An 11457-nucleotide genomic window follows, 5' to 3' on the forward strand; every position below is an offset into this window, starting at 1 on the left:
AGACTGCCAGGCAGGAGCATAGAGGGATTGTTCCTGCCCCGCCTCACTGCTGGACTACCAGGGACCTAAGGTCATCCTTCAGGGGGACTGGGAGGGGAGGCAGTGGACTTGTTACCTAGTTGCACAAGCAAAGTTGCCGTGAGGAAGGAAGGGGATTGATGGCAGCTCATGGCTCCCTGCACCACCAGGGAGGCCTACAGTGGGTCTGGGAGAGGGTAGGCAGATTGACTGACTGGACCACTATGGCAGTACTAGAGACCCACGGTGGATGCGTGATGGGAGTTGGCTCGAATATAAACAGAGACCCCCATTTTTGGGCCATTTTTTTTTTTTTGCCCAAAAATCATGGTTTATAATTAGAGTATATATGGTATATTCCCAAATGAAGACTTGTTGCATCCCAGGTTGAGGTTACTCCACTGCTACAAGTTATAAGGGCCCTTTACCAAACTGCAGTAAAATGTGGCCTAAACGCATCCTTATACAAGTCTTTACCATGCACGGAGGCCATTTTTACCACAGCAGTAAAATGGCCAAAAAATCCTATTTGCTATATTAAAGGCCACACACTCATTTCCCCATTAGTTCAGGGCCATTAGCATGTGAGCCCTGACTGCTACCTATTTTGTAAGTGGTAAGGGCTCACGCATAAACCCTGTGCTAATCTTTGAGCATGTGTTAATGTAGCTGTGCTGATTAGCGCATAACATGTCTGCTCTCCGCCCCTGACCTGCCCCAGCACTAAAAAATATAGTTTCTTTTTTAGCATATGCGAAGTGCATGCAGAGTGCAATATTTCCATAAGGCACCTGAGCACACTCCGCATTAAGCACTTTTTTCTTCCATAAGCTTGTACAAATGCTTGCCATAGCTTAGTAAAAGGCCCCTATAGTATTTCTTCTCATGCTAGATAATTAATTGCTTTATTTCTAGGGACTGAAAATATTGTTATGCATTTTATGTATTCCCCTTGCTAATTACTATTTGCTGTGTGGGTTGTTGTTGTGTTTTTTCAGGTTGTGGGACGATGGGATTATTGATCCAGCTGATACCAGACTGGTTTTAGCTCTCAGCCTCAGTGCAGCATTAAATGCACCAACCAAGAAAACCCAATTTGGAGTCTTCAGAATGTGATTAAGCCACAGTTGAAATTGATTTAAAATATTGGTCATGTAATTTTGGAGGTTCAAATGTTTTAAAAATCTTGTAAAATAAAGTTTAAAATGTTGAAATGGGGAGAAAGAAAATTATAGATAAAACTTTTCAAGGAATGGAAAGGATTATACTGTATATTCTTTTAAAAAGTTAAGGAAGCAGGTAAAGAAATTTAGAAGAGGGATTTAATTTGACTGGCAATAAATTTGTTTACTCCACTAAGCCTCCATAAAGAGCTACATTTTTACTCCATATCTGAATATGGTTAGAGAAACTTTGCCCCTCAAGTTGGAGGGTAGAGAGTTCCAGAGCATTGGTGTCTCTAAATGAATGATTCAATTACAATGTGTGATCTCTAGACGTGTGTGAGTGGTGGGACAAGAAACAGATTTTTTTTCAGAAGATTTAAGAATGAGAAAGAGTACTCATATACAGTACTCCCCCGATATTCACACGAATGCTGAAAAACCACAAATACGGATATTAGCAGGGGAGGCAGGAGAGGGCAGCTGGAGCGCCGGCAAGTGAAGGAAATCACTCGCGGTGTGCTCAGACCGCCTCTTCCTGTACTAATGTCGGGCTTCACTAATCAGGAGCTGCATGTCAAAGCAGCTCCTGATTGGTGAGGCCTGACTTTAGTACAGGAAGAGGCGGTCGGAGCATACCATGAGTGATTTCCTTCACTCGTTGGCTCTCTGGCTGCCCTCTTCTGCCCAGTCATTTGTGTTCGGAAAATACAGCAAATGACTGGGACCACGAATCGTGGACCACAAATTCGCGGGGGAGCACTGTATGGTAATAATTGAATAGTGGGATAAAAAGGGAGACCCAGTTTTCAAAGACAGTATAAGAATTTTGTAATGCGTGCCCATCTCTTTTAGAAATCGATGCTATTCCTTTAGCAGAAGTGTGATGTGGTCAAACTTACAGGTGCTGTATAACAAATGGGCCACAGTATTTTCATCTAGCTGGAGCCATTTTGGTTAGGATTTTAAGTGGAGCACAAGGGAGTTAGCAAGACAACAAGAGTGCACAGATGAGACCAAAGTTCCTTTAAATCAAGAAATGGGAGGAAGACAGCCAAAGAATAACATTTCAACTCTTTATGAGGAGGGAAATTTGAGGGTCTTTTTAGTTACTAAAGAATAGTGCATGTTATCGGCAGCAGAGCTCATAGGAATAAAAGGTGGCAGATAAAACATGCGGTAATCAGCATTAACCTACTCACTAACATACACACAAGTACCGTATTTTCACGCATATAACGCGCGCGTTATATGCGTTTTTACCTACCGCGCATACCCCTCGCGTGAGCGCGGTATACAAAAGTTTTTCTACATAGTTCCCACCCCGCCCGACGCCCGATTCACCCCCCCCAGCAGGACCGCTCGCACCCCCACCCCGAACGACCGCTCGCACGCGCTCCCACCAGCACCCGCGATCGGAGCAAGAGGGAGCCCAAGCCCTCTTGCCCGGCCGACTCCCCGACAATATCGGGCCAGGAGTGAGCCCAAACCCTCCTGGCCACGGCGACCCCCTACCCCCACCCCGCACTACATTACGGGCAGGAGGGATCCCAGGCCCTCCTGCCCTCGACGCAAACCCCCCTCCCTCCCTCCAACGACCGCCCCCCCCAAGAACCTCCGACCGCCCCCCCAGCCGACCCGCGACCCCCCTGGCCGACCCCCACGACACCCCCACCCCCCTTCCCCGTACCTTTGCTAGTTGGCCGGACAGACGGGAGCCAAACCCGCCTGTCCGGCAGGCAGCCAACGACGGAATGAGGCCGGATTGGCCCATCCGTCCCAAAGCTCCGCCTACTGGTGGGGCCTAAGGCGCGTGGGCCAATCAGAATAGGCCCTGGAGCCTTAGGTCCCACCTGGGGGCGTGGCCTGAGGCACATGGGCCCAACCCGACCATGTGCGGGCGAAAGGACAGTCGGGGTGGCCAGAGGAGAGTCGGGGCGGGCGAAAGGACAGTCGGGCAGCATGCGCGTTATACCCGTAAGCGCGGTATACAAAAGTTTTTATACATAATATTGTGGTTTCTGCGCGTTATACACGGGTGCGCGTTATCTGCGTGAAAATACGGTAATTGTCAAAGAGAACACCCAATGTAGTTACAGAGCTTTCTAATGGTATTGGAGTACCATCACTGGAGCTGGAGGGAGAATGTGTTGCCAGTGGAGAAAGCAAATGGTTGAAGAGTATTGGAACCAGGACAAATCTCTATGGCAGGGCTGCCCAAGTCCGGTCCTCGAGATCTACTAGGAGGCCAGGTTTTCAGGATATCCACAATGAATATGCATGAGAGAGATTTGCCTGCACTGCCTTCTTGGTATGCAAATCTTTCTCATGCATGTTCATTGTGGATATCCTGAAAACCTGACCTGCCAGTAGATCTCAAGGACTGGACTTGGGCAGCCCTGCTGTATGGTATGAGGTGGGACTTCAGTGTATCAGGTTTCAATTCAAGCTGGATAATATAAACAAACTGTGGGCTCCTTTTATGAAACCGCGTTAGCGGTTTAACGCTCACTAATTTGCCAGCCGCTACTGTCTCCTCTTGAGCAGGCAGTAGTTTTTCGGCTAGCGCACACTAAAAAGTTGCGTGCAATAAAGCTGCTAACGTGGCTTCGTAAAAAGGAGCCTTGTGAGTACAATGCCAGAAATACTGATATCTTGAAATCAAGTTGAAGGAAAAAGATAGTCTTCAGTACTGCAGGCTGCACTCACATTTAAGAGCACTGAAATAACTTGTTTCTATTGTCCAAGTTTGCTCTTATTTTATCATTTGTAGCTAATAATACAGTCTCTGTGGTATAACTAGGTCATGTTAGATGTTGATTTTGCCCACAAAGATGAGAAGTTGTAATAATATTTGGGGGGGGGGGTTAGAGTGAACAGCTTATGAAATGTTCCTGAAAGAAAATGAACTGTGGAAGAGCTTAGAAATTGGATGATAATGGGGGATAAGAGATGGGTGGAAAAAAAGCACACATTCTACCCTGGAGTTTTAAAAAAATTATTATTATTTTATCCAGGTTTATTAGGCATCGCACAAAAATAACACAGGCTGAATGCCAACAAAGCAACCCACATCCCATTCCCACCCCCTCCCACCAACCCCACAGGAACCCCAAGAACAAGTTTAGTTGTGCAACCCATACAAAACAGCTAAACAAGTCAAGTAATACCTCTCCAAATACAATAAGGTGACCACACCTGCCGAAAAAAACTTCAAGAGTTCCTCCTAAGAGCAGTGAGCTTAGACATCAAATAAATATGATCCAACTTAAGAAGTAAGTCATCCTTAGTAGGAGTAGCATTATGTTTCCAGTAGGAAGCCACACAGTCTAGCTGCCATGACCACCAAAGCAAGGAAACGACCTTCAGCACCCACCAGTACATTATTTAACAAGTAAACATCCAAAAGTAAAGGAACAAGGGGATTGCATTACATTCTACCCTGTTTTCAGTAATTTGGCACATAGCCCAGTATGAACCCAGTTTACATAAGATTAGCCTTACTGAGTCAGACAATGATCCATGTAGCCCAGGATTCCGTCTTCAAGGTGGCCATTCCAGGTCACAAGTATCTGGCAAAAACCCAAACAGTAGCAACGTTCTAGTGACTTCCCCCATGTCTGTCTCAATAGCAGACTATGGTCTTTTCTTTGTCCAAACCTTTTTTAAAACCAGCTACATTAACTGCTCTTCCACATCCTCTGGCAATGGGTTCCAGAGTTTAACTATTCTCTGAGTGAAAAAATATTTCCTCCTATTGGTTTTAAAAGTATCTCCCTGTAGCTTTGAGATTTCCCTAGTCTTTGTAACTTTGAATTGGAGTAAAAATCGATCCACTTATACCTGTTCTATACCAGTGTTTCTCAACTTCTTCAAGCCAAGTACCCCTGCCCAAGCTCTGCTCCTGACCCCACCCCCATAATTATAGTACTAATTGTAATGCAATTTCTTCCATTCTTCATAAACACACGATATAATCTTAATACATAATGGTAATAACGCACAGAAAATGTTAATTATCATTTATATTCGGGGGGGTTCAAAGAGATCAAGGCAGATAACTTTTAAAATATGCAATCAGTAACAATTATAGAAAAATAGAGCAAAATATAGACAGCAGATATAAATTCACAAAACTGACACATTTTGATCACTAAATTGAAAATAAAATTATTTTTCCTACCTTTGTTGTCTGGTGATTTCTTGAGTCTCTGGTTGCATTTCCAATATTTATTTCTGCCTCCTGCATGCTTCCTCTCCTGAGGGCCCCATTCCGTTCCCCAACCAACATCTCTCTCTCTCTGTCCCTCCATGAGCTTAACTTTTCTTCTCTCCTCCACTGCTTTTGGAAATATGTCTCCCTCTCTCTCTCACTATCCATCTGTCTTGAGAGATCCAAGCAACTCTCCCATTCCCTCTGCTGCCACATCCAACATTTCTTCCTCTTATCCCCTGGATCATGTGCAACATTTTTCACCAACCAGCTCCATGCCCATTTCTCCTTCTATCACCCCTCTCCAGTACAATGCCACATTTCTCCCTCCATCACTATGTCTAACATTCCTCCCCCTTGCATACCCTTTCATCGTTAATTTATTCTACTATTACCACATATCTACCCTCTGTAATCACTATCCTCTCATTCATTTCCTTGCCAGCCCTCTCCTCCCCCTCCTGGCCTCTCCAATAGGGTTCCACCATTCCCAGTATCTTCCTCCCTCCATCAATCTAGCCTAGCATCTGTTCCCTATTCCTGTGTCTGCCTTCCTAACCTAGCATCGCCCTGTCCTTTCTTCCCTCCTGACATCTCCCTGTCCCTTCTGTCTTCCTTTGTCTGGCATCTATCACTCCCTTCTGCTCCTGGATCCATCTCCCTCTCCACCTGATGTCTCCCTCCCTCCCTCCCTTGTTCCCTAAGTCCAACATCTCTTCCTCCCCCCATGCAGCATTATCTCCCTTTCTTTGCTATGTGCAAATCTATCCCTCCCCTCCACCCTTATGTCTATTCCCTCCCCTCTGCCCATTTCCCTCTCACCACTCTCATCCCTCCTGTAACAATTTTCCTTCCTTCCCTCCTCCCTAACACCTCACAACATGCTCTTTCTCCATGCACCATCTCTCCCTCCCCTCCAGCTCATGTCCATTTCTCTATTTCATCCCTTTCAACCCTCCTACAATTTTCCTTCCCTCCTCTCCAACTCCACTCACAACATGAAGTGCTCTCTTGCTTCAGTGGGTTAGCAGCAGTGATTCATAGATGCTGCTTAACCCAGAAGTCTCTCTGTTACTGTTCTGCCTGGGCAGAAACAGGAAGTTCTCACAGAGGGTGGAACACAGTAGAGAGGATTCTGGGTTAGCAGTAGTTAATGTGTATGAATCGCTGCCACTAACCTTATGAAGTAAGAGAGAGAATAGGCAGAAGATGCAGGGACTGCGGGAGCTTAGCCTGCTTCCCAACACAGGAGGCAAAATTAATTGCAGAAGCAGCAATAGCGACAGTAGTGGCTCCAGTGGGGGGGTGTCAAAGAGGGTAGGAGACTTGCACGGCACACCCTCCAACAGCAGTTCACATATCCCTTGGCGTATGTGTACCGCGTGTTGAGAACCTCTGCAGTGGCCTGCAATGTGCAGAGAAGGTTCTCTCTGCATATTTACAGTATATATAGTATTATGGTTTTGATCAGCCTGATAGTACACCACCCCTTAGACCTTCCATCATATCTATGAATATAAGTACACTGATACAAAGAACCTCATTTTCATATTACTGGGCCTTATTCTGAATCATTGCTAATGGTGCCTATCTGGAGTCGCCTGAAAAACAGGCTAGTTTTCAGTATACCTAAAATGTAGGCATGGAAATAGGTGCCTACCAAGGGCTATTCTATGAGGTCGCCTAACTACAAATCATGCCTACAACTATCTCTGTAGACCCCTGTTTATTCTTAGACCACCTAAACATTTCTAGGCAGCCTCTTACAGAATTGTGTTCTACTAATATGCACCTACTTTTCAGTTATCCCTCATTAACATGCTGATTAGGTTCATTATTCAATTAATGGAGGCACTGTTTAAAGAATTCCCCAGTTTATGTCTGATCTCTGTGCATCCTGTCTTTCTTTATGGTTGTGTGTTAATCCCTCCTACATAACTTTTTGTTCACTTTCTATTTTGTTATCTGAGTACGCAACAGCCTCTACCAAAAGTTGTGTCCTGAAATACAGACATACTACCAATGGCAACGCTGTGCGTTTATCAGTTGTTTGAAAAGAATCATTGTTTCTGCAGATTATGGATTTCTCTCCAATACTCTTACCTCCATTACCTGCCCCCTCAGCAACATAACACTAGAAAGTCAGGCCTGGCTAGTTTCCGGATTGTGAAACTACCTAAATCTTCTCCCATGAATATCACAATAACCATGGGTGGACTGATTGCTTGGATCTATAACAAAAGTACTTATCAGCATCACTACCCAGAATGCACTCCAGAATTTAACAGTCGGAGAATGTGGTACACAATGAGGGGCATTTTCAAAACTACATCCAAGTCAGAAGATGCCAACTAGACATCCATCTCACCTGAACAGGATACATCCTGTTCAAAAATACATTATATGGACATCTATGTGATGGAAATGGGCAGCATGAACATTCATTTTATAAACTGAAATTTCAAAATTTTGAAACCCGGGGAGACAAAAGACATGGGCATCTGTACAGCAGCACTCTTGTTTAATTTTTAGTATTTATACACCACTTATAGCCTAACTGGTTTACATTCAGGTACTCAAGTATTTCTCCCTATCTGTCCCAGTGGTCTTACAATCTAACTAATATACCTAATGTATTAGTAGAAAAAGGCCACCAAGAAATCCATGCTGAGCAGAGGGCCGGCTTAGTGATTAGTGCAATGGACTGTAAAGCAAGGGACCCAAGTACAAATTCCTATTTAACTCTTATTCTGTAACTGTGAACCTTACAGAAACAGAAAAATACTGTACCTAAATATATACCATTTCAATGGCCTTCAAATTGCAGGTGTCATATATTCAGGTACAGTAGATATTTTTCTGTTTCCAGACAGCTCTGAGTTAAAAAAAAAAAAAATCTTAAAACAGAATTCTCACATGACTGGGGTAGCCATCCAAATGATTGCGAAAAATTGGAAGAATTGTGACCAATTAAATTTTACTTTTTGGTGGAATTCGTTATGCTTGTGTTACAGATACGAGAAAATGTTTTTTGAGCAAAGGGGTAATAAATTGTTTAATCTGACCTGGGGCCCATTGACCAATTTTATTGATTCTAATTGAATGGTTTTTCCCTTTACTTATGATTATATTTTACACATCCAGGGTGGGAGGGAGAAGGTTAGTATATAGGGATTGGTTTATTAAGGTTTTGTAAGTATTAATGTATGATTATTTTGAATACATTGAAATCAGGGGGGAGGGGGTGAAAATGATTCTTAAGTATTTTATTGTTGGATGTAAATGCTGTTTTTCAAATAACTTGAAAATGAATTCTTGTATGCACTGTTTTTGGTTTGAAAATGAATAACTCAAATTATCACATAATCGTTTCAAGATGCTCTTGAAAACCTATCTTTTTAACAGCTTTGGGTTAGTCAGACCACGTGGAGCTAGCCGTCTGGTAGCTCTGTCTGCAGCTAACTTTTCTCTTCCCCATATGTGATAACTTTTTTTCATCCATACTATCTGTGATATATGCAGTTCTTTACCTTTTTTATTTGTTAAACACTTTGATTCCAGTCCTGAAAGGTGGTATATTTATTTATTTATTTAAAAAAATTTATGTACCGCCTGCAGTCTCAGTGGTTTCTATATGACAACATATAATAATAAACATGAATCGTACAATCCTGAAGCAATAGCTCCACACACTCAAAACAAAACAAAAAAAGCCTTGCATAATCCTGCACTAACCAGATAGACCTGCTAATGTGGACTGACCACTCCCAGACACCCCTCCAAAATATACACCAATATTTTTAAATGTGCAAATTGATGTACACTAATTTGGCAATTACCTAGGGAACCCCGCCTTAGCACCTATTTTTGGAACATTATCTGACACCACAAACATTTTATTAAAAATGCTCCTCCTCTTATTTTTATTATGATATATGTGTTTCTCTACATTTTTCACATTTGATTTTTAAAGATGAAACAACCAGTATGAAACTTAAGAAATCTTACAAGTAAAAACACTGACTAGGAATATCGGTGAGATCAAGCGGATGACACGGTTTTTACCAATTAGAAAAGGAAGAATAATTTGACTCCTCCATACGGGTATACTATAGTATTTACTATATTTAAAATAATCTTCCGCAATCGGTGCTCAGGATCCCACATAGCACCGAGGATTCAGGACAGACATAGTTCCTGTTCGTACAGACATTGCTGACGGTTTCCATGTGCACCTTGTATATACTGCACGTAGGACCCCACCATATAATAACCACTATATAGTACAGAAGGCATAATACACTACACACTCCTGTATACAGTCTTATACGTGTACAAGGTATAACCACACTACATACTTCCTTATGCCTAGTCACTGGTAATACCACCAACAAAGATTGCATCCACCTTTTTTTTTTTTTTTTGCTTTTCCAGACTGACACTGGACTTAACATATTTGGACTGAGTTCTGCCGTCGGGCCTCCTAGGAAAGCCTCATCCAGCTTTCTGTCCTATCTCCTATGTCTCGTGACAGTTTCATTCCTCCTCCCTCTCCTCCAAAAGTGTTTCATGCCTTCTCTCTATCATTCATTATTCTCTTTATTCTAATTTATTTTAACTTTTCATTTTAACATTGTAAACCGGCCAGGTGCACGTCGATGGTCAGAATATTAAGATTAATTAAACTTGAAACTTATTCCAGGAGCGATCTCAGGTCTCTTAGGAGCTTTTCTTTTCAACTCATTTTCTTTGCAGGTGTCTCATCACTTCTCTTCCCCTCCAGAATGTGGTGTCATTTCCTTCCCTCTCTCTGCTCTTTCCTAAGGGTCTCCTTTGTTCTATTCTTTTCCCCTTAGTGGAAGCTGTTTCATTCTCCCTCCTCTTTTCCCTGGGCATTTAATTCCTTCCCATTTATCTCCTCCTGTGGAATGAGTATCTCATTCCTTTTCCAGCTCTCCCTAAGTGTCTTATCTCTTACCCTTTCATCTAGGTGTGCCTTATTTCCTTCTCTTGTCTCCTGGGAATCCATTCTTCTCTTTTCAGGGCTATGTCATCTTCCCACCTCTTTCCGGAATGTCTTTGGTGAGATCAGAATCTTCAGTATCACATCACACGTAGCCTCTGGTGGTCTTTTTTTCAGACACTATATAAAGGAACCCAGGTACTGTATGTCTTGGCAAACCTCCGCAAAGTTTCAGGACTATGGAGAGCTCCCGAGTGCGCTCAGTCACCCTCTGTTCTGCTTTTCTGCTATTACTGCTTGGGGCCAGCGGCCAGGAAACAGGGGATTTGGAGCCCCGATCCATAGACTTCTACAGTATTGTGGAGAGCACGTCTCAGGAAAAGGAACTGGTATATTTTCTTTTGCATGAGTTTTCATCTTCCATCTATCCTGTTTCGTCTAGAACTTTAGGCTACTTTTCATGTTGAAACTGTACAATCTATGCACAAATTTAAAAGATGAATGAAAAACACCCCTGATAATTAGCTTGTGCCACAGTTTCTGAGTATACCAAAACGGTGAAATGGTAGTCTTAGTTTTATACAGGGATAGTTATGGGACTTGATAAGCTATCCTTGCCCTCACTGTGGGAGATTCTGCTAAATGCCCAGCTTGATTTCCTGGTGTCGAGAGGGAACCAGCTTTTATATAATTGATCTGAACCTATGTTTTGCAGCTCAAAGCACTGCAGGAAGTACTGGAAAGGCTGAAAAGTAAAAGGATTTTGAGCTATGAGAAAAAGTACGGGCTGGTTCCCAAGGTGAGTTTTTAAGTTTTGTTTACAGTATCTTGCAAAATCTTCTTCACAATAGGTTATTTATTCACATTGTAACATGATTTTAAAGTGCTGTGAAAATGTTATAAAATCTGAGAATAAATATTTTAGCTAAGTGAAATAATAGACTAATACAGGGTGGTTTGAAAAGTTTAATAAAAATCATGTTAAATATATATTTTTTTAATTTGAGAAAAAAATCATATTTTTTTCTGATGATAGAAAACTGGAAACTCGCTGGACTAAGTGTATAGCACTTAATGGAGACTATGGTGAGAAATATAAC

General features: G+C 42.5%; 1 protein-coding gene across 1 annotated transcript in view; it reads left to right on the top strand.

Annotated features, from left to right (window-relative positions):
- Positions 1 to 1377, top strand: part of MCCC2 (methylcrotonoyl-CoA carboxylase 2) — a 92175-nt gene extending 90798 nt beyond the window's left edge. Inside the window, exon 17 of the mRNA XM_033929047.1 lies at positions 1017 to 1377. Coding sequence (XP_033784938.1) covers positions 1017 to 1134 — 118 coding nt within the window. The 3' untranslated portion in view covers positions 1135 to 1377. The remainder of the gene's footprint in view (positions 1 to 1016) is intronic.
- The last annotated feature ends 10080 nt before the right edge of the window (positions 1378 to 11457 follow it).

This window comes from Geotrypetes seraphini, chromosome 1 (assembly GCF_902459505.1).
Source record: "Geotrypetes seraphini chromosome 1, aGeoSer1.1, whole genome shotgun sequence".
Lineage (NCBI taxonomy): Eukaryota > Metazoa > Chordata > Amphibia > Gymnophiona > Dermophiidae > Geotrypetes > Geotrypetes seraphini.